This window comes from Mustela erminea, chromosome 2 (genome assembly GCF_009829155.1).
Source record: "Mustela erminea isolate mMusErm1 chromosome 2, mMusErm1.Pri, whole genome shotgun sequence".
Classification (NCBI taxonomy): domain Eukaryota; kingdom Metazoa; phylum Chordata; class Mammalia; order Carnivora; family Mustelidae; genus Mustela; species Mustela erminea.
This window is the reverse complement of record NC_045615.1, coordinates 136,702,580-136,723,581: the sequence shown is the minus strand read 5'-3', so window position 1 is coordinate 136,723,581 and position 21,002 is coordinate 136,702,580. Positions and strand designations below refer to the sequence as shown.

The window sequence follows — 21,002 nt, the reverse complement described above, 5'->3', positions numbered from 1 at the left end:
TTGTAACTCAAAAGTTGTCTGTGAATGCAGTCAACAGAATTATACATTTTTTAAAATTCTGAAAAGCATACTAACCTATATAGAAAATGAACCACTGGCAAAAGCACTGCTTGTCTTTTGAGCTGTCTGAATCCTCTCCCATTTTATAAATTATCTACGTGGGTACTTACAAGGTGCCAAAATAAGTGACTGAAAAGGAAAATATTATCATCATTTAACTACATGATACAGACTATTTTTTAATTCATTATCTAATTTATCCAGTTGCAATGGCATGGAGTAGGTATGATTTGTAAATGTGCACATGTTATTACATTCTCCAGTGTTTGTAAGCAGTGTGTTTTGGGTTGCTTTGTAGTAGTGAGATATATATGAACAGAATACTTTAAATAAGTCAGTTTGTTAAAAAATCTTTCTTGAGTCAGAAAATATTCACTGTGCATTCATTTTAAAAAATTATTTTTCTTTTTCCAATACAACCATCAGTGACATTAAATAATTAAATAATTAAATAAGGTATTAAAGCAGGGAAAGTTACAACTATAAAATATAGAAATTTAATATATTTTTTCTTCTAATCGTATTCAATAAACTATAAACATATTTATTTTTTCCTTGACATAACCTAAAAAAAGGAAGCATTCTTAAACCTTAGCATGTTAAAACAGCACACTAGTAATGAAACGAAATGACAATTCAGTAGACTTTACAGCTATAGAGTGACAAAATCCCAGAGGGTTTTAGTTTTTAAATTATTCAGGCTGTCTAAATCTCTGCTGCCACAGTATTTTTTTTTTTTTCCGCAAATGGAATAAAAATGGCATTTTGCTCCCGTAGATCTAGCTGTTGCCTGGGAGGTTGGTTCTAGAAAAGCAACAGGCTTTTCCCCCTGCCTTACAAGAAGCAACAGTTAGAAACTCTAACAACTAGAAAACTGCTACCCCACAGTGGTTGGAAACAGCCAACAGAGAAGATGATAGCTATGATTTCCATCTACTGTGCAACCGCTTCAGAAAGGGAGAAGGAAAAAGGGAAATAGAATAATGTTAACCTTTAGAAGGGGCTGCTTTATGTTACTACCGCACCCTACCCCCTCCGCCGTCCCTTTAATCATCAGGCTTTTCTGGCAAGCTTAGGTTTCTAGGGTAAAGCAAAGCAATAACTCCGACCCATTCTATTTCAACGTAAATGTGCAAGATGCTAGAAGACAAATTCCTCAACCCCCACACGGGACCAGTACAAGCCTCCCCAGATGCTGACTCGAACCCTTTCGCATTAGTCAGCATGGACTGTAGTCTCAGCCTGTTGCTCCGGCCACACGGCGTGTTCGAGCCCGGAGAGAAGGAGCGCGCACTCTGAAACGTGTCTGCGTGCTTGGGCGCCTGGCGGCGGGACCTGTGCTGGGTCTCGGGTTCAGCGACCACTCGGGTTAGGCGACTACGGACCACAGTCCGGGGACCCCGATGCAGGCCGCGCGGCCGCCGGCAGATGGTGCCCTCCTCATCCGAACAGCGGAGGGAACCCGGCTCAAGTACCGTCAGACTCCGCCCCACCCGATCCTCCCGCGCCACTGTCTCCGTCCTTCCCCAAACAGTGCCGAGCACGTTTCCTCTGGAACACTGCAGTAGCGTGTGTGTGAGTGCGCGCGCGCGTGTGTGTGTGTGTGTGTGTGTGTGTGTTGAAAATACAAACCGGGGGGAACAGAGGGTGTGTGTCAGTGTGGGGAGCACGCGGAGTGGGACTCCCGGGCCGGGGCGAAGTGACCGCCAATGAAACGCAGAGGGCGAGGGGACCCGTCCATTTCACATCTGCGTAAGCCCGGCCGCGGGCCCGTCGGGAGGCCACTCACCATGTTCACTTCGGAGACCATGTCTATGCTGGCGACATCGATCCGCATCCCTACGTCCACAGGGGGCCCTGCGGGGAGGTGGGACACATTATGGACATATTCTTAGAGCGGGGCCAGGATGGGGAGAGCCAGGGGGCTTCCCTGCGCTTACTACATTTTGAATGGGCTTCCTCCATCCCCCACCCCGCTTGCAGGGGACAGCCTGGGAAAACAGGTGTGGGCACACGCGTGATGCAGTGACTATGCAGAGGGTGTGTCGGGCGGGGGGAAGGTCGGCTCTGCCTGGGGTGTCATCCACCTGCGATGACGGTCCGGGGTGTGTGTGTGTGTGTGTGTGTGTGTGTGTGTGTGTGTGTGTGTGTGTCCAGGGCGTAGGGCGTAGCGCACACTTGCGGAAATGACATGCTTTTTTTTTTTTTTTTTTTGACATTTATCTTTGACAGGAAAGGAGAACTAGATATGTATGGGTTACAGGTTGAAAAAAGATGAAGCATTACCTCCAAAGTCCGGCCGCAAGCGAATGTCATATCCTTTGAGCAATCTGTCCACTGTCTCTTTCACGTATGACATGTTGCTGGGCTCATTGGCGCTGAAGGGAAGAAGTAGGGACCGAATTCAAAATGAACACAAACTGCGAGCAGACATAAATATAGACAAGCACACCTTACCCCCAAATAACAAGCTACATGATCCAGCAGGCATGTAAAAAGAAAAAAAAAAAAATCAAAAGAAAAAAAAGAGAGAGAGAGAGAGAGAGAGACGTTCAACAACGGCAGCTCACCTGTGTGCACAACAGACCATGGCAATCATCACAGGGAAAGAGAGAAGCCCCAAACTCTCTCGATTTTGTACTGTCCACATTACTAACTCTGATTAAAGAATTGTCTTTCCTGCGAAGATTCAAGGAATGCAACTTAGTCGGCGGCAGGGCAGTAATTCCCGAAAGGACCTGCGCATGCGCAGAGGGTGCTCACTACCAAAAGACACCTTGTGCCTTGCAAACAATATTCCTAGTGGAACAGGCAACAGATTTCAATCCCTTTAAAGTTCCTGTTTGTGGTGTTCCACGTCCTCTGAGTAGCTGGAGATATCCTGCTCTTTCCTTGCTCGGGATCCTGTATTCATTTGCATACTGGGATTTCTTCGAGCTTTAGAGGTTGCTATGTTCATTTCCTTTCTGTCCTCAACCAGATGTTTTTACTCAACTCCTGGGGATCTGGCTAAGGCTGCCGGTGATTGGCATCCTTCGTTGGCAGCCACGGTGGTCCTAGAACTGAGAGTGTGGCGGCGGGGCGGTTCTCCGAGCTCCGGGGTGTGCCTGTATTCCTGATGGGAGCTCGGCGGGGGTGGCGGGCGTGAATGGAGGAGAGCCAGAGAAGAGGGGAGGGACAGAGGTAACTCAGCAAGCATTTGAGGACTCCAAGAATCAGGTCCCCTTAGGAAGCATCCTAGGACATCTGCCTTAGTGTAATCCTTCTCTGTGGGAGGGGAAGGAGGAGAAAGGAGCCAACTTTTATCACTCTCTCCCCCACTTTTCTTCCCTCCCCCTCTCTTGTCTCTCCAGGCACGAGATTTAAGGGAAACAAGCGATGAGGTAGCATCTCTGGGCAGGCAACCCTTTTTCTAGTGCCATCTGCAGCAAGTCCCACTTTTTTTTAGGTTTTGGTAAGGAAAACCTTTTCCTTAAAATTGCCGGTGTGTTAACCGACACTAGCAGCCCCGAACACAACCGTGAAGCACCCAGAGGGTCTAATCTCTGTTTTCGCAAATAGACTGGGGTTCCGTGGATGCAAGAGGTGTTTGAATTACATTAAAGTTAGTCAGTACAATTCAGTAAATGTCATTGAGCACATGGCAGGCGGGAGGCCCTGGGCTAGGAATATGTTCATTTGTTTAACGGTATATATTAAATGTTTACTATGTTCTAGGCATTCTGGAACTTAGAGAGGACTTAAAGAGGGTTACTGACCTAGAGAAATTCACAGGCTCCCTGTCAGGAAGATGGACACAAATCTAAGGAAATTCATTTTGTCTCTAGATAGTTTATATAGTGATGAGAGGCTTGCTAACTCATAAAAGAGAGATAGAGAAGAAGAAGAAGAGAGGTAGATAAGGGCGTCCAGACAAGGAGAAAACTTTTTATCAGAGCAGGGACGGAAAAGTATTACAGAAGAAGGGAACAGCCTGTGCCAAGTCTTGGACACTTGAAAGGCTATGGTCTATTTGGATGGTTGAAACCAGAAATAACTGATCAGAATGTAAAAGAGAAGAGGAAGGGATAGTGGTGTTGAAGGTGCAAAGAGAAGCTGAAGCCAGACCATAAGGAAAGTTACCTCCTTTACTATGCCAATTTAGGTTTCTAGAAATCACTGAGAGTTTTAAGTAGGGGTAGTGAGGGTCAGATGTCAGTTTCAGACACAACGTTCTGGTAAAATAATCATGATCGGAATAATTAGAATTTATCACTTGCTGACTATTTGCTGGTCATCACGCACATTATGTAGATAATCTTATTTAAGCCTTCATAATAATCCAAATGTGGTAGATATTACTATTATTCTCAAATTATAGATAATGATACTGAGAAAAAATCAGGGCAGTGTAACTGGTTCAATATCAAATAGCTAATAAGTCATGGAACAGGCATGTCAACCCAGAATCCATGGACCTGACTACTCTATGTTATGAAGTGTGGACCCCAAAGGGAGAAACCGGAGACAGGGAAAACAATGAGAAGGGAGAAGGGTTATTACAGTGCCCCAGGAAACAGGAACTAAAATCAGATGGTGTTTAGCATGGAGAGGAGGTGATAGAGCAGTACAGGTTCTCAGAAGAATAATGGAGACATCAGATAGCTGGAAAGGTCAGCCTGTGAGGACTTTTGGAAGGTAACCAAAGAATTGTACAAACATTTACACATGTGTAGATCTTGACATTCTACATATATTAACTTTATTTTCTCATTTGAGCCTCATAACAACCTTAAACACTGAGGTCATTTCTTCTGGGGACGATGATAACGCTTAATCAGGTTTCTTAGTTTTCTGAAAAGTGTGTCAAGTCTACCTCTTTTTAATTCATATGGATCTGCTTTTAATGAGTAAATGAAAAGTTTTATTTATTCTTCAAGTCTTTGCTGAAGCATAGAACCTCTCTACGTGGCACAACTCTGCATTGTAAAGAACAAAACTTGCAGAGGTTTACTTCTTTCATTTGTTCATTTATTTCTCAAATATTTATTGAACATTTGGTAGGTGACAGCCACTATGCTAAGACCTGGTGGCCCAACATTGAAAAAGACAGCATACAGAACCCCTTTTCATATGAAATTTGTCAATTGAACCATCTTTTGGAGGTTGCAAATTATAGCTTTGCTAGCCAAATTCAATTCATAAAAGAAATATTTAGTCAGGAGGTCACTGTTCAACTTACGTAGCTTTCATTGAGATGTATGTTTTCCAGTTTGTCATAAACCCCTACAAATTCTTTTTAAATAACAACCAGGATTATGTTTGTGTCTATAAAAGAGTCAAGATTTTAATCCTAGAAGTGAGGAAAACTGTGAGTGATTTCAAATTCTTGAATCCTAATGTTTAGTACTCTGCAATTTGGATAAATTTCACCAAATTTGGCTTTTAAATTATGCCTCCATTTATATGGAAGAACACTACAAAGAGTCTAATTAGATATTTATAATGTCATCTAATACTGGGATGATATTGGGGATGGAGCCCACTGTATCAATCACTGTCTTACTTATGAGGACCTGTGGGAGAAATTTTTTCCCAGACCCTAGTCTGGGAAAGGCGGTTGGAATCCTCAAATTCATTAATTTCTTTATTTGCTTTGGCCACTGGGAATCTCGGAGTTACAGGTATAGTTCAGCTTTAATCATTATGTAAGGTCTTCATGACCTGCATTTTGTTGTTACATTTCTCCCTAATGCCCTCGAATCCTAAATTTAATTTTCCTTTGTCACACTTTACTAACTTAAAAACAGATATGTTGCACTGAATAAATATAGCGTGTAAGCTGTCTTGAATAATTTTTAGAACTAACTGGGAAATAAATTCAAAATAATAAAAAAAAAGTAAATAATTGAAACATGCTAAAAGTCATCAAACCTAGATGCACTGTGAGTACCCCCCATCCCATGGCTTAAAAACATCAACAGTTCTTCTGTGAAGTTGTTTGTTTCTTTTTCAAACTAATCCTCTTACTTAAGACCTTCCCCTTCAAGATTCAACTCAATTTTCTTTCTTTTTTTTTTTTTTTAAGCTGCTCTTGAAAACCAATGTATACTTAATCATCCCTACTCTTATTATCTTCTACTGATAACTCCTGGGGGATTCAAAAATGATCATCCATTCAAAAATTTAACTGTGAATCTGTGCACAGATTAGTATGAAGTATTTACCAAAAAGGAAAAATTTCCCACAAGTAAATAAGGAAGAAAAAAGACAAAGAAACACTCGAAATGAAGAATTGCAAATTTAAACAATGATAGACCATTTCAGACCTATTAGATAGGCAGAACTTAAGAATGCCAAATATTGGTTAGAAAGCCTGATATACTTTCAGTAGGCATACGAATTGATCTGAATACTTTGTAAAGCAATTTGGGCATATCTGGGAAAGCTGAAGAAACATATGCTCTTTTGCCCAGAATCTCCACCGCTTGGAATATGCCTTTGAGGACACTCACACAGTCTAAAAATATTCATTGCAGTGTTGCTTTTAATGGTGTAAAATTGACAACAATCTAAATGCTAATGTATTGGGAATATATACACAATGGAATCCAACAGTAAAAATATATAAGTATCTACATGCTTTACATAGATAAATCACAAAATACTAAGCAAAAACAAACAAAACAAAATAAAAAGAGCTAGGTGCAAAATTATATGAGTGTGATAACATTCAGTAAAGTTAAAAACAGTTAAGTACAGGGTGCTTGGGTGGCTCAGTCAGTTGGGCATCCAACTCTTGGTTACAGCTCAGGTCATGATCTCAGGGTCCTGGGATCAAGACTCCCAACAGGCTCCAACAGAATCTGTTGAGGATTCTTTCTCTCTTTGTCCCTCTGCCCCTCCCCCCTGCTCTTTCTCTCTCTCTCTCTCAAATAAATAAGTAAATCTTAAAAAAACACATTTAAGCACAAAACTCAGAATATATATTATTATAGAGAGAGATAAATAGATTTTAGATGGATAGCTATCTATTATAAAAATAAGCAAAAATAAGAAGGATACTAAATTTTAAGATATAAAACATACTCCAACTGAATCTATAATACTTTATTCAAGAAAAAAAATCTCAAGAAAATTAATCAAAACATGATATGTGGGTGTTCATTATTCTACTCTTTATGTATTTTCAGTATTTGAAATATTTTGCAAAAACTAATTAAAACTAATAATTGACAAACTGGGAATATATATTTGAAATTTAGATTTTTAAAATGTTGATACATATCAATAAGAGAAATAAATAAACCTAAGAAATAAATAAGAAAGTGACTATATTAGGCATTTCATGAAAGAAAGTGACTGATAAATTTATTAAAATTTTTCAATCTTCAATGTAACAAAATGAATAAAATATGAAGTACCATTTTTACTTAGTTGGCTATTTTAAAAAGGTTTAACATCAAATATCTTGAGTGCTATAAGTAAATATAACTTTATATACTTTTGGGGCAGTATAAGTTACCACAATCTATCTTAAAGAAATTTATAGTACTAATAGCCATACAATATGTTATTTTCTGAATCTATCTGTAGATTGGCATTCTTTTTAATTGATCAGGTTTTCTGATTTTAATTAATATATATTCTATATATATATTTAATGATGACTTAAGATTTAATATAGTTATACACTGTGGCATGCTTACAACAACCAAATTAAGTAACACATCCACTATCTCACAGAGTTCCCATTTTTTGTGTGTGATGAGAATACTTAAGATCTACTCTTTCAGCAAATCTCAAGTATACAGTAATATGATTAACTACAATCACTATGCTGTACATTAAAATTCCCCAGAATTTACTCATCTCATAACTGGTCAAAGAGTACAAACTTTCATTTGTAGTATGATATTTTTATCTTTATTAAATCACTTCAAATCAACTCACCTTGAATTTCAGTAAAGTAGCTCACTATTACTACTTTTAAAATATTTATACAGTCTTTGTTATGCTCTCACCTCTTTTTTAATAGCTTAAGTTCTGTATTTATTTATTAAAATTATAAACTCTTATATAACTTTGATATTACAGTAAATCTACCAGCAACTTAAGTAGCACTTTTATCTGTACTTATGGAAATAGCCTTATTCTATTTTTTGCATATGAATTTATTCCCTAAAGGTTTATTATTTTCTTAGAAAAGAAATGTCTTATGTTTCAGGCTATATTAACATCCAGTTATTTAACTGATTTTCAGTTGCTAGTATGAAAAAATGTCTTTTTCTTTTTTTAAAAATAGTTTATTTATTTATTTTAGAGAGAGAAAGAGCACATGTGTGAGCAAGTGGCTGGGGTGGGGAGCAGAGGGGAAGGGAAGGAGAATCTGAAGCCGACTCTGCACTGAGAACAGAGTCCTAAGCAGGTGTGGGCTTGGTCCCAAGACCATGAGATCATGACCTGAGCCAAAACCAGGAATTGGATGCTTAACCCACTGAGCCACCTAGTCGACTCTAAAAAAATGTTATTTTATTTTGTATTTTTCAGCTTTTCTTATTCAAATATTATAGCATGGACTTTTGAGGACAAAAATTAACTCATGTAACAGATCCAAGTACATTTCTACCTCTTTTTACTCTTATATAATTAAACTTCATGCTATAACAATTTTATAAATTATCTTATGTAAATAATTAAATAAATTCACACTTTATTCTTTCCCTGTACTTTTACTTGTTTTGAGTTTCTCCTGAAATTACTATTTCCAGTATTTTTACTATTTACAGTGTTTAGAGTGATTATAAGAATACTCTTTTTTGTTTTAAGAATTCTACACAAATAAATGATTTCATGTTTTTTGTCTTATTTAAATTCCAATTAGTTAATATACAGTGTGATGTTCATTTCAGGTAAACAATTTACTGATTCAACACTTACATACAACAATTTATACTCTATCTTATTAATAAAGACATTCCAAATTGTTGATTATATTAAAAATAGTAATTTGGGGTGCCTGGGTGGCTCAGTGGGTTAAAGCTTCTGCCTTCGGCTCAGGTCAGGATCCCAGGGTCCTGGAAGTGAGCCCCGCATAGGGCTCTCCGCTCAGCAGGGAGTCTGCTTCCTCTACTCTCTCTGCCTGCCTCTCTGCCTACTTCTGATCTCTGTCAAATAAATAAAGAAAAATCTTTTAAAAAAGTAATTTATATTAGTAAGAATAGTTAACATTTTTATAAGCTTATTATTTACCAATACAATTTTATTTTTTTTTAAGATTATTTATTTATTTATTTGATATACAGAGATCACAAGTAGGCAGAGAGGCAGGCAGAGAGAAAGGGAGGAAGCAGGCTCCCAGATGAGCAGAGAGCCCAATGCTGGGTTCCATCCCAGGACCCTGAGATTATGACCTGAGCCAAAGGCAGAAGCTTTAACCCACAGAGCCACCCAGACACCCAGGCGCCCCTACCAATACAATTTTAAATGCTTGACAATTTTAAATGCTTGACAATACTTTCTGGGGTGGTGGTAATATAATTAGTTCTGTTTTACAAATGAAGTAACTGAGACACAGAAAGTTTATTCATTTATCCAAGGTTACACAATGAAATGATAGAGACGGAATTTAAATTTGGGTGGTCTAATGACAGTCTATACTCTTTACCAGTATACTATTAATTGTGAAAAAATGTTGCCACCATAAAACACTTGTTAAAGCTCTATTGAGATAATTATATGATTTTTGCAATTTCTCCTATGTAATTACATGCATTTAGAGTTTATCCTATGTTATGAGTGACTTGCATTTTTAGAACAAGCCAGAATTAGAAATTTTTTCTTGAAACACAGCAGACCTATGCTCCCTAAGTGGAATCTTATAAAGGGTAACTGAAAACTGGAAGTGCATGGGGTTGTGAGCCGTGGCTCACCAGTGTATGCTCTGGGCACACACAAAATCAAAAAGAATGTCTATTAAGCTTACCAGTGAACTATTGCTATAAACCATTGTTTAAAAGTAGTGTCACTCATCACTCTGTTAATGTGTAGAGATATCACTGTTATTCTTTTAGCAGAAACTATTTCTACTTTTCATTTTATTTGTTTCATGGGCTGAATTTTCAGTATCTGAAATTAGCTAAATAACAAAAGTGTTACAAACACTCAAGTGATTATCCAGGTGAACACTTTTCTCTCCACACATATGGCCCTGGGGTTTATTTATTTATTTACTCAAAAATATTTTTAGAGCTTTGCAACAATAAAATATTGTTCAGCTTTTATTTATCAGGGTAAATATATCCAAATAACCATTGTATCATGCAAAAAAAAAATACTAGAGGTGAGAAAAGAATATTCCATCTTATTGTTAAAAATTAAATTTAATTGAATAAATTTGAAGATCTAATTGATTTCATTAAGTCATTCATAAATCAGGGAACATCAAATCTAGCAAGGAGAGAGGAGCTCCAGAAGTTGTACAAAATGATTTTTTTATAGGAAGGAGATGTGTGAGACTTCTATTAGCAAAGGAAAAGTAAAGATTGCTTCAGGAAAGGTCACCTTCCCTTGGGGACAGAGAGGGGGGTCTTATGAGGTAGATTACCTCAGCTTCCTTTGGCGATGGGACATGAGAGGGACATGAGGAGGAAAGGAAGGGGGCAGGACAAGGAGAGGGAGATGTTCCAACTTTTAGCTAACCCAGAACCAGACTAGAAGAAGAAAATAGAAGATTTGGTTGCAAAGAAAGCTGTTTTTTTCTTTCTTTGCCATATATTAAATACATACTGACTAATACTTAATGGAGATCAAAACATGACTAACTTATCATTTTTGTTTCACAGTCATTCAAAATCTTCCGATTTTTTAAAGAGGGTTTCTAAAGAAAATTTGAAAAACCTAGAGATTTGCACTGAAATGGTATGGTGACAAAATAATTCATTAATTTCAAAATTACTGTAATCATTTTCTGAGGAAAGAAATCAAACTTAAAAAGCCATCCTCCCTCTTAAAGTTAAAACCTAAATCATCTCACATTTTTCTGAAGATTTATTTATTTACTTGACAGAGAGAGAGAGAGAGAGAGGCAGACAGACAGACAGACAGCAAGAAAGTGAAAACAAGAAGTGGGACTGGGAAAGGAAGAAGCAGGCTTCCTGCCAAGCAGAGAGTCCAATGTGGGGCTTGATCCAAGGACCCTGCGATCATGACTTGAGCTGAAGGCAGACACTTAACAACTGTGCCAGCCAGGCGCCCCTCATCTCACATTTTAAGTTAAAAAAAAAAAAAACCCAAAAAAACAAAAAACATTCTTCAGTCACAAGTAGCTTCTATTATACACTAGTGCTGAATAAATATGGGGTAAAAATATTTGGAAGTTGTAGGCCTCCTTTACTTCATGGAATCAGAAATGAATTAACCATAAGCATGGGAAGGTTCTAATTTGGTTTTAAAAATGAAATACTATAGTACGAGCCCTCATACATAAATATAGTCAGATAATCAAAACTCAGCAAATCTTAAAGAAAATCAGCCTCTTGAAGAAGAGGACTGAATTCCACAAGGAGAAAAAAAAAGTCCTTTTGAAAAATAGAACTATTTTGGAGCAAGTATAATAGTTTGAGAAAGAGTTAAGTAGGGGCATAATGTCCAACAAAAAGAACAAACTGTTGGGCAAAAACAAACGTTGACAAGGACACAAATTAAAAACTGGGATTCTAGGGCGCCTGGGTGGCTCAGTCTGTTAATAGTCTGCCTTTGGCTCAGGTCATGATCCCAGGGTCTTGGGATGGAGCTCCACATCCCACTCCGGGCTCTAAGGAGAGCCTGCTTCTCCCTCTCCCTCTGCCTACAGCTCCCCCTGCTTGTGCTCTCTCTCTGTCAAATAGATAAATAAAATCTTAAAAAGACAAAATGAAACAAAACTGGGGTTCTAGGAAATTAAAATCTAATTACAAATTTTAAAAGAAAATTCAAGGGGCACCTGTGTGGCTCAGTTGGTTAACCAGCCAATTCTTGATTCCCATTCAGGTTGAGATCTTAGGGTCCTGGGATTGAGTTGCACCTCAGGCTCTGCCTGGAGAAATCTGTTGGAGATTCTCTCTTCCTTGGCCTTTCCTCCCTCCCACCTGTGCCCCTTACCCCCACCCCCACTCACACGCACTCTCTTTCTCTTTTAAACAAATAAATCAATAAATCTTTTAAAAAAAATTCAACAGATGAATTGAATGACACAGTTGATGATTTTGTTAGTGAGCCAAATAATAGAATCAAATAATTATCAAGATTACATTGCAAATGACAAATAAAATGTCATTGAAAAGAGATGCAGAAGTTACATAAGGAAAGAATGGAAGAAAAAGAGAGGCGCAAATAAGAAAAGAAATAGCTATGTCCCAGAAATGACAAAAGTTATTCGTTCTATGATTGAACAAGTTCACTGAATTGTTAAACAGCATTAATTAGTCATATTCTGGTGAATTTTCAGAACAACTTGAATAAAAAAAAAAAAATCTAGAATTCTCCTGAGGGGCGAAAGATCGTATTACCTACATAGAAAAGAGAATAATTTGTCATTCTTTTTTTAAATATTTTATTTATTTATTTGACAGACAGAGATCACAAGCAGGCAGAGAGGCAGGCAGAGAGAGAGAGAAGAGGAAGCAGGCTCCCTGGGATCATGGGTCGGCCGAAGGCAGAGGCTCTAACCCACTGAGCCACCCAGGTGCCCTAATTTGTTATTCTTATCAGTAAATTTAGTACCAGAAATTCTTTCTTATAAACAAGAGAAAAGCAAAAAGAAATTTATAAACACATGCATCAGAAATTCCTATCAACAAATTTAGTACCAGAAATCAAGGAAGCAATGTTTTAAAAATTCTGAGTGAATATGACTTTGAAGTGCTAATTCTTTACAGTTACAAATTAGCATTGAGTTGTGTTGGTGGTAATTTAAAGTCATTTTTAGGCATAAAATGACTGAGAGTTTTGCCTCACAAATTCTTTCAGCAAGAATTTCTTAGGGGTAGCTATAGGAAAATAAAACATTAATACAAGAAAGAGAAAATCAAGACATAAAATGGAAGTGTGAAGCAAATAAATGGGTAAAAAGTTATTTAATTTTTAAGTTAAATGCAGTGAGATCAAAAACAAATGTTGAGAAATTATTCTGAATCTATAGGCAAAAGGTATAGAAGTTATACATTTATGAGTTAGAGAAGGTACCGTAAAGTTGATGGGTTGTAATGAAACAGGAAGGAACAGGTATTTTGCATAAGCTATATTTCCTAAGTAGAAGTGATGAATTAAAAACAAAAGCTAGTGTTTATTTTAATGCTTACTACATGCCAAGCACTATCTATATTAAGTCTTTTAAAATACATTATGCTATGTATATCTAACTTTTCTAAGATTCTAGCAATAGTGCCTTCATTTTTCAAAAATTTTTTTTTCATTTTTCAAAAATTTTTTAAAGGAAAAAGAGATGAATGAAGGAAACTGCTGTTGGTAACATAGCTGAGATGTGACGGAGCCTGGACCCAAGCTCACAAAGTCAAAATCTAAAGCCACTATTATCAACTACTATGTATACTGCTCCTTGGAGAAAAGGTGGAGTACAGAGAGTCAAATACCCAAATGCTGATGAACAGATTATGGAGAATCCTCTCAGAAAATAAGAAGTCATTTCATGAGATGAGTTGAGTAACAATAAGAGTGAAACTCTTGAGAAAAGACCACACATGATTGAAGATCTACACACTTTCAGAGAAGTCAAAATTACAGCCATCCTGTGGGCTGCCAGGAATGCCTTCCATGTCCATTTCCAAGTCCATCATGATAACGGCTGTTCCTACTGGTAAGGATTTCCTGTGTTCTTACATGGCCAAGTACTGTGGCTAAGATTTCTTTGTTCTCTACTATCACATGTATTCTTATAAAACTACTAAATTGCAGCTCTGTGAGGAAAAGAAGCATTTTCTTTAACTCACCCAGAACTTATCCAGAACTGTGTCTGGCTCAAAACAGATATGCAATAAACATTTGTTGAACGAATGAATGAATGAATGAATGAATGAATAAATGATAAATAAACAATAATAAACAATAATTATTTATAAATAAATAATAAATAAACAAGTCTAGCAATATTTATTGACTGTTTAATACGAGCCAGGTACTGTTCTAAATACTGAGTACACAGCTGTGAACAAACCAGAAGGAAATCTATCCTTGCCATCATGGAGTTTATATTCCAGGGAGGGAGATGGATCATAAGCAAAGTAAATATATAAAGTGTACTGTATATTTGGACAGTGATAAGAGGGGGAAAAAAGCAAACCAGGGAATAGAAATAAGAATCTGGGGAGGGATGTGTTTGTTGAAACTTGAGAAATGATGATCAGAGAAGGCCTCGTTGACATTTGAGTAAGAGGCTAGAGATGGTGACGGAGTGAGCCATGTAGATAGAGGGAGGAAGAACATTGCCAACAGGGTAGAACAAGTGTAAAGATACTGAAGTGGGAAGGTGTTGGTGTGTTTAAGGAAGCCAGTGCTGCTAGAGCAGAGGGAGAGGCAGAAAAAGCAACAGGAGATGAGTTAGAATTAACAGATTTGCTCTGAGTAAGAGGGAAAGCTAGCAGAAGGATTTGATGTGGACAATTCAGGATTTGATCAGTCTTGCTTTTTAACAGAATCACTCTAGGTTCTAGAATATAGCCTGCTAGAGGGCAAGGGTAGAGGGAGTTCTGTCACTAATCCAGGTGGAAAAACTAGAGTAGAAGTAATGGTGAGAAGTGGTCGTATTCAGTATATATTTTTGAAGCCAAAGTCATCAGGTTCTGATGGACTGGAGGTGGTGTGTCAAGGAAGAGAAATTTAGAGTGACTCCAAAGTCTTTGAGCTGAGCAGATGGCAGAGTTGAGGAAGATGTGGAGAAATAGTTTGGGAAAGGGGGTTTGTGACCGGAGTAGGTTCTGGATAAGCTAAATTGGATATAGAGTTGCCCCTTGCACAAAGATTAGGGGCTCAGACTCCCATACAGTCAAAATCCACATGTAACTTTGACTCCTTTAAAACTTAATTACTAATAGCCTACTATTAACCAAAATCTTATTGATAACATAAAGCCGATTAATACATATTTTGTATGTGTATTACATACTATGTCCTTACAATAGGGTAAGCTGGATAAAAGAATATTTTATTAAGAAAATCATAAGGGAAAGGAAATATATTTGTAGTACTATAACATATTTATCAACATAAATCTGCTTACAAATTGATCTCTGCAGTCCAAACCCATGTTCCTCAAAGGTCAACAATAATGGATAACCCCATGTAAAAGGAGAATTCTTGACTAGAGATTAAAAATTTGAAAACTATCAGCCTTAATTTCATGTCCTCCCAAAATTCATATGTTGAAGCCCTACCCTCAATGACTTCATTTGGAGATAGACCCTTTAAAGAGATAATTAAAGTTAAATGAGGTTGTAAGAATGTAGAACTAATTCCAATATGACTGATATCCTAGAAGAAGAAGAGACACCAGGAGTATCTGAACACAGAGGAATGGCCATGTGAGGACAGAGCAAGAATGAGGCCACCTGTAAGCCAAGGAGAGAGGCCACAGGAGAAATCAAATCTGCCCCCACCTGGATCTTGGGCTTCCAGCTTTCAGAACCATGAGAAACTCAATTTCTGTTTAAGCCCCCTGATCTGTGATATTTCGTTATGGCAGCCCCCCCTATGCTACTAACAGTATTTAATGCTATGGACTACAAAATTTCACCAATATTGTGGGTATAGGTAGAAAAGAAGAAATCCAAGGTGCCCTGGGGTTTTTCGGTCTTTTGAGGTTGGGGTAGATAGAAAGGAACTAGAAAATGAAGCTAAGAAAAATAGCAGATAGGAAGAAAACCAGGAGAGGGTAGTTTCCTGAAAGCTAGGGGAAGAAAGTATGTCAAGGAAAAGGAAATGAACAATTATGGTAGCAGTTACCTCAGATAGGTCAACCAATATGAGGACACAGAGAAACTTCCATTAGGCAGATGAGAAATGCATTATTTTTTCCCAAATTCATGAATTTTGGGTGTTTCAGTTTTAAGTGACTGTGATTCAATTTCATTAAGATTTTTAAGTTAAACTAATAACAGAATGGAAGATCTTAAAAGCTTATTTTCAGAGAAAATTAGTTTTCCTTTTTAATGGTTAGTGATATATATATATATATATATAAATTTCATAAATTATCAGGAATAAGTCAAAAGATGAAGACAAATACATTGTAAAATTTCAGTATTATCACATTATTTTGGGGGGCATTTATTTTATTGTCAAGAGCCGCAAACATTAAAATTCATTGATTAAGTAGGTGAAAAGACATACAAATGGCTAACAGACACATAAAAAAATGTTCATCATCACTAACCATCAGGGAAATTCAAATCAAAACCACATTGACATACCATTTATACCAGTTAGAATGGCAAAAATTGACAAAGCGAGAAACAAAAAATGTTGGAGAGGCTGTGGAGAAAGGGGAACCCTCTTACACAATTGGTGGGAAAACAAGTTGTTATAACCACTCTGGAAAAGAGTGTGGAGGTTCCTCAAAAAATTAAAAATAGAGTTACCCTATGACCTATTAATTGCTAGGGGTAAATTGGGTATTTACCCAAAGATACAGATGTAGTGAAAAGAAAGGCCAAATGTACCCCGATGTTCATAGAGCAATGTCCTCAATAACTGAACTCTGGAAAAAGCCGAGATGCCCTTCAGCAGACAAATGGATAAAGAAGATGTGGTCCATATATACAATGGAATATTACTCAGCCATCAGAAAGGATGAATATCCAACTTCTGTATCAACATGGATGGGATTGGAGGCGATTATGCTGAGTGTAAGAAGTCAAGCTGAGAAAGTCAATTATCATATGGTTTCACTTACTTGTGGAACATAAAGAATAGCATGGAGGACATAAGGAGAAGGAAGGGGAAAATGAAGGGGGGGATGTGAGGGGGAGAAAAACCATGCAAGACTACAGACTCTGAGAAACAAACTTAGGGTTTTAGAGGGGATGGGTGTGGGGGATGGTTTAGCCCAATGAGGGGTATTAATGAGGGCATTTAATGCTTGGAGCACTGGGTGTCACACAGAAACAATGAATCATGAAATACTACTTCAAAAACTAATGAAGTACTATATGGTGACTAACATAACATAAAAAAATAAAGAAGAAAAGGCAACAAATATTTTTAAAAAGGAAAAATTAAATAAAAATATGAGAAAACATTAAAAAAATTGGTAAGAGACTCAAGTTTGGAAAAGCCAATAATTGAAATCAGGGCTCAACAACAAATTAATTATTTGAGTTGTCGGAGAAAATAATCAGTTACTTCAACCAATGTTTAACTTCCTTAGCAATCTGTAGATAAATACACACAGGGCTCCAAAACAGTGTTAATTAGCAGTGTGCAGAATTTTGATTGAGAGATTAGTCATGTGTTAGTCAAAAAACAATCATGATGAAAATATTAAGCCTTGAAAAGTTAAGTATCTTGCCAGTATTCCACAGTAAGTGGTTAAAAAGAAGCCCGTGTGTGTGTGTGTGTAATAAATTGTTAGATTGTGAAGATAATGATTATCTTTATTTGCTGTTTAAAACTACTCTTTCCTATTTTACGTATTCCTATTTGTTTTCACTTGTTTCTTACTGTTTCTTTGGGCTTCGCCCTTAGCTGTCTTCCTACAGTATTTGTCATAGCATAATTCACCTGGAAGTCTGTTTCATCTTTTCTCAATATTTCTCTGGTTATACTGCATGCAGTACTCAGTTAAGAAAATATTCTGTGGGGCACCTGGGTGGCTCAGTGGGTTAAAGCCTCTGCCATCAGCTCAGGTCATGATCCCAGGGTCCTGGGATCGAGCCCCACATCGGGCTCTCTGCTCAGTGGGAAGCCTGCTTCTCCCTCTCTCTCTGTCTGCCTCTCTGCCTACTTGTGATCTCAGTCTGTCAAATAAATAAATAAAATCTTTTTTTTAAAAAAAGAAAATATTTTGTTGAAGAGGGTGTGTGCTATGGTGAGTGTTGTGAATTGTGTAAGACTGATGATTCACAGACCTGTGGCCCTGAAGCAAATAATATATTATATGTTATTTAAAAAATAAAAGAAAATAACCACTTTTAATTTGCTTAGGAGTTTGATTAAATACATGAAGAATGGGACCATCAGCCAAGTATTATACGAAAGTATCATTGAAGGTGTGCTTAATGTCACATAGTTGCCACAGTTATAATTCTTTTCTCAGATAGTTATGTCATATCAAAAGCATGATGCCAAACACTCACTAAATCTTACCACTAGCAAGGAATTTAACGATCTGGCCCAACACAAAGTGAGAAATAGTGAGATACATAGAAACCTTATGATATGCAGAAAGTTACACATCTAGAAAATTACAGACCTTGAATTACTTCTAGGTCAGTTAACCAAAACATCATTCTTTCCAAACAACTCATTATCCCTTTCTCCAGTCAAAAAAACAGTATTAATCCTCACATTCTCAAATTCTGCTTTCAAAGCAGTCCATGCAATTTACTAAAAACTTAATTTTATAATAATAATAGGTTGGATATTTCAGCCCCCAGCTCAAAAACTGATTCTACTCTCATTTCAACCAATGAACATCATTTTGTTCATTAAATTGTCTGCATAATAGAAAGTTTGTCATCTAGGGAAGATGAAGAACATTTCTGGATTTGATTTTCCTTTTTTTCAGAAAATTATTAAGCAATTTTGTAATTCACTGAAGTGTCAGTATGTCACTTAAGTGATCAACTCAAATGATTATGGTTTTCCAGAAATTTCTATTAAATCATTTTTAAAAGAGCTTGAACATTTTTAATGATGGGAAAGAAAAAATAATTGAAATAACAAGCTTAGCTTTTCACTAACCAACCAAGAATATGAATTTTTATAAGGCAAAATATGAAGCATTTTTAAAGAATCTTTGGTATTATAGCCTGGTTCATATTTTTTGAAGGCAATATGCTATATTAGGGACATAGGGAACCATGATCCTATCTCTTAGATTATTTCTGTTATTTTTTTCTTCATTGAACCCCTCCCCTATTACCATGTCCTTGATATTTAAAATGCTGAACTACTTCCATTTTCTGTGTAATCAGGAACAACCCTTTTAAATGCTGAATTCTGTTTCCGCGGTACTTCTCTGTGCATTTCACCCCTAAGAATTTCAAAGTCTAATTCTTCCTAATACTCCTACTGCTGCAGCATTTAGTTAAAACCTCTATTCAAACACTCTCTCCATAGTTTTATAGTTAGCTGGATGTGTATTTTCCCTGCTAGACTGTGTCCGTTAAGAATGATAATTTGTAATAGAAAATACCAAAAATCCTGGTACACTGTAGATCAAACATATGTCCTAAATAAATGAAGAATGGAATGAATTAAGATATACAAGGGCTGTATGAATGGACAGAAAAAATTCAATATATATTCTTATTAATAGAAAGAGAACACATATTGCAAAACTAGGTCGTGCCTATTCACTGTTTATATAGTGGTATATGGATATACAGTGGTATATGGATAAATCTCAACAAAGGAAAGCAGGCAATTAATGGCAACACCTTCTAATTAATGCTCTGAAACCAACTGGTGTCAATTTTGCATCTCAGTAACTCCCTTGCAGTTAGAGTAACTGCATGACATGTTCCAAGCAAACAAATGTCAAAAGAAATATTATGGGCCATTTTTTGGCCAAGATGGTTAGATATCTACTGTGTTTTCCCTTTTCTCTTTTTCCTACTTCAGTGAGGCTAAGACAGACAGAAAGCTAAGATAGAGAACTAGGTGATGGAAGAATCTCAGATCCCCGAGTCAGCAGTTGGAGGAAATCTACTCAGGATTTTATATGAATAAACAACATTGGACTTTACAGGAGGGAGAATAAACCTTTATCTCACTAAGCTGTTTGTTGTTTGTTATGGGAGTGAGAGTTAATTACCATGACAGTGTATAAAAACGAATAATCTCCAGGCACCTGGGTGGCTCAGTGGGTTAAAGCCTCTGCCTTTAGCTCAGGTCATGGTCTCAGGGTCCTGGGATCAAGCCCCGCATCAGGCTCTCTGCTCGGCGGGCAGCCTGCTTCCCGCTCTCTCTCTGCCTGCCTCTCTGCTTACTTGTGATCTCTCTCTCCCTCTCTCTGTCAAATAATTAATTAATTAACTAATTAAAAATTTAAAAAATTAATAAAGTACAATCTCAAGAACAATGTATAATATAAAAAAGCAAATTGCATGATGATACTATATATGAAAATACTAAAAGCATGATAAATATTGTTATTTACTTTGTATAGTTATGTAACAAAAACACATAAATGTGCAGGAAAAGAGAGCTACAAAATTCAATGTGATGGCTACTTTTAAAGTACTCTGCATTGTGGTGGAGTACTCTGGAGGTTTCAATTGTATCCATAATGCTCTGTTTTTATTAAATTCTGAATCAATTCTGACAAAATGTTAGAATTAAATTGAGTGGAGTGTGAAGCTCCTGGATGTTAAGTCACTCTTGGTTGTTAGGTTTTCTTCCCCCTTAAGTCAAGCAGAGAGTCAATTATCACATGGTCTCACTTATTTGTAGAGCATAAGGAATAACATGGAGGACATGGGGAGATGGAGAGGAAAAGTGAGTTGGGGGAAATTGAATAGGGAGGCGAACCATGAGAGACTGTGGACTCTGAAAAACAATTAGAGGGTTTTGGAGGGGCCGGGGGTGAGAGGCTGGGTGAGCCTGGTTGTGGGTATTAGGGAGGGCACGAATTGCAGGGAGCACTGGGTGTGGTGCATAAACAATGAATTCTGGAACACTGAAAAGAAATTAAAATTTTAAAGTCAACTTATAATGACTAGGAGGAGGTTAGGTAGAAGTTAATAAAT

General features: G+C 37.1%; 1 protein-coding gene across 2 annotated transcripts in view; it reads right to left on the bottom strand.

Annotated features, from left to right (window-relative positions):
- The window catches only part of GABRB1 (gamma-aminobutyric acid type A receptor subunit beta1), a 393,971-nt gene extending 390,696 nt beyond the window's left edge, over positions 1-3,275 (bottom strand). The window contains exons 1-3 of one of the 2 annotated variants that reach the window (XM_032334222.1): positions 2,631-3,275; positions 2,347-2,438; positions 1,850-1,917 (exon numbers count right to left, since the gene is read on the bottom strand). In XM_032334222.1, the coding sequence (XP_032190113.1) occupies positions 1,850-1,917; positions 2,347-2,438; positions 2,631-2,710 (240 nt within the window). In that variant the 5' untranslated portion in view covers positions 2,711-3,275. The remainder of the gene's footprint in view (positions 1-1,849; positions 1,918-2,346; positions 2,439-2,630) is intronic. The other variant, XM_032334220.1, reaches the window with a different exon arrangement.
- Between the last annotated feature and the right edge of the window lie 17,727 nt (positions 3,276-21,002).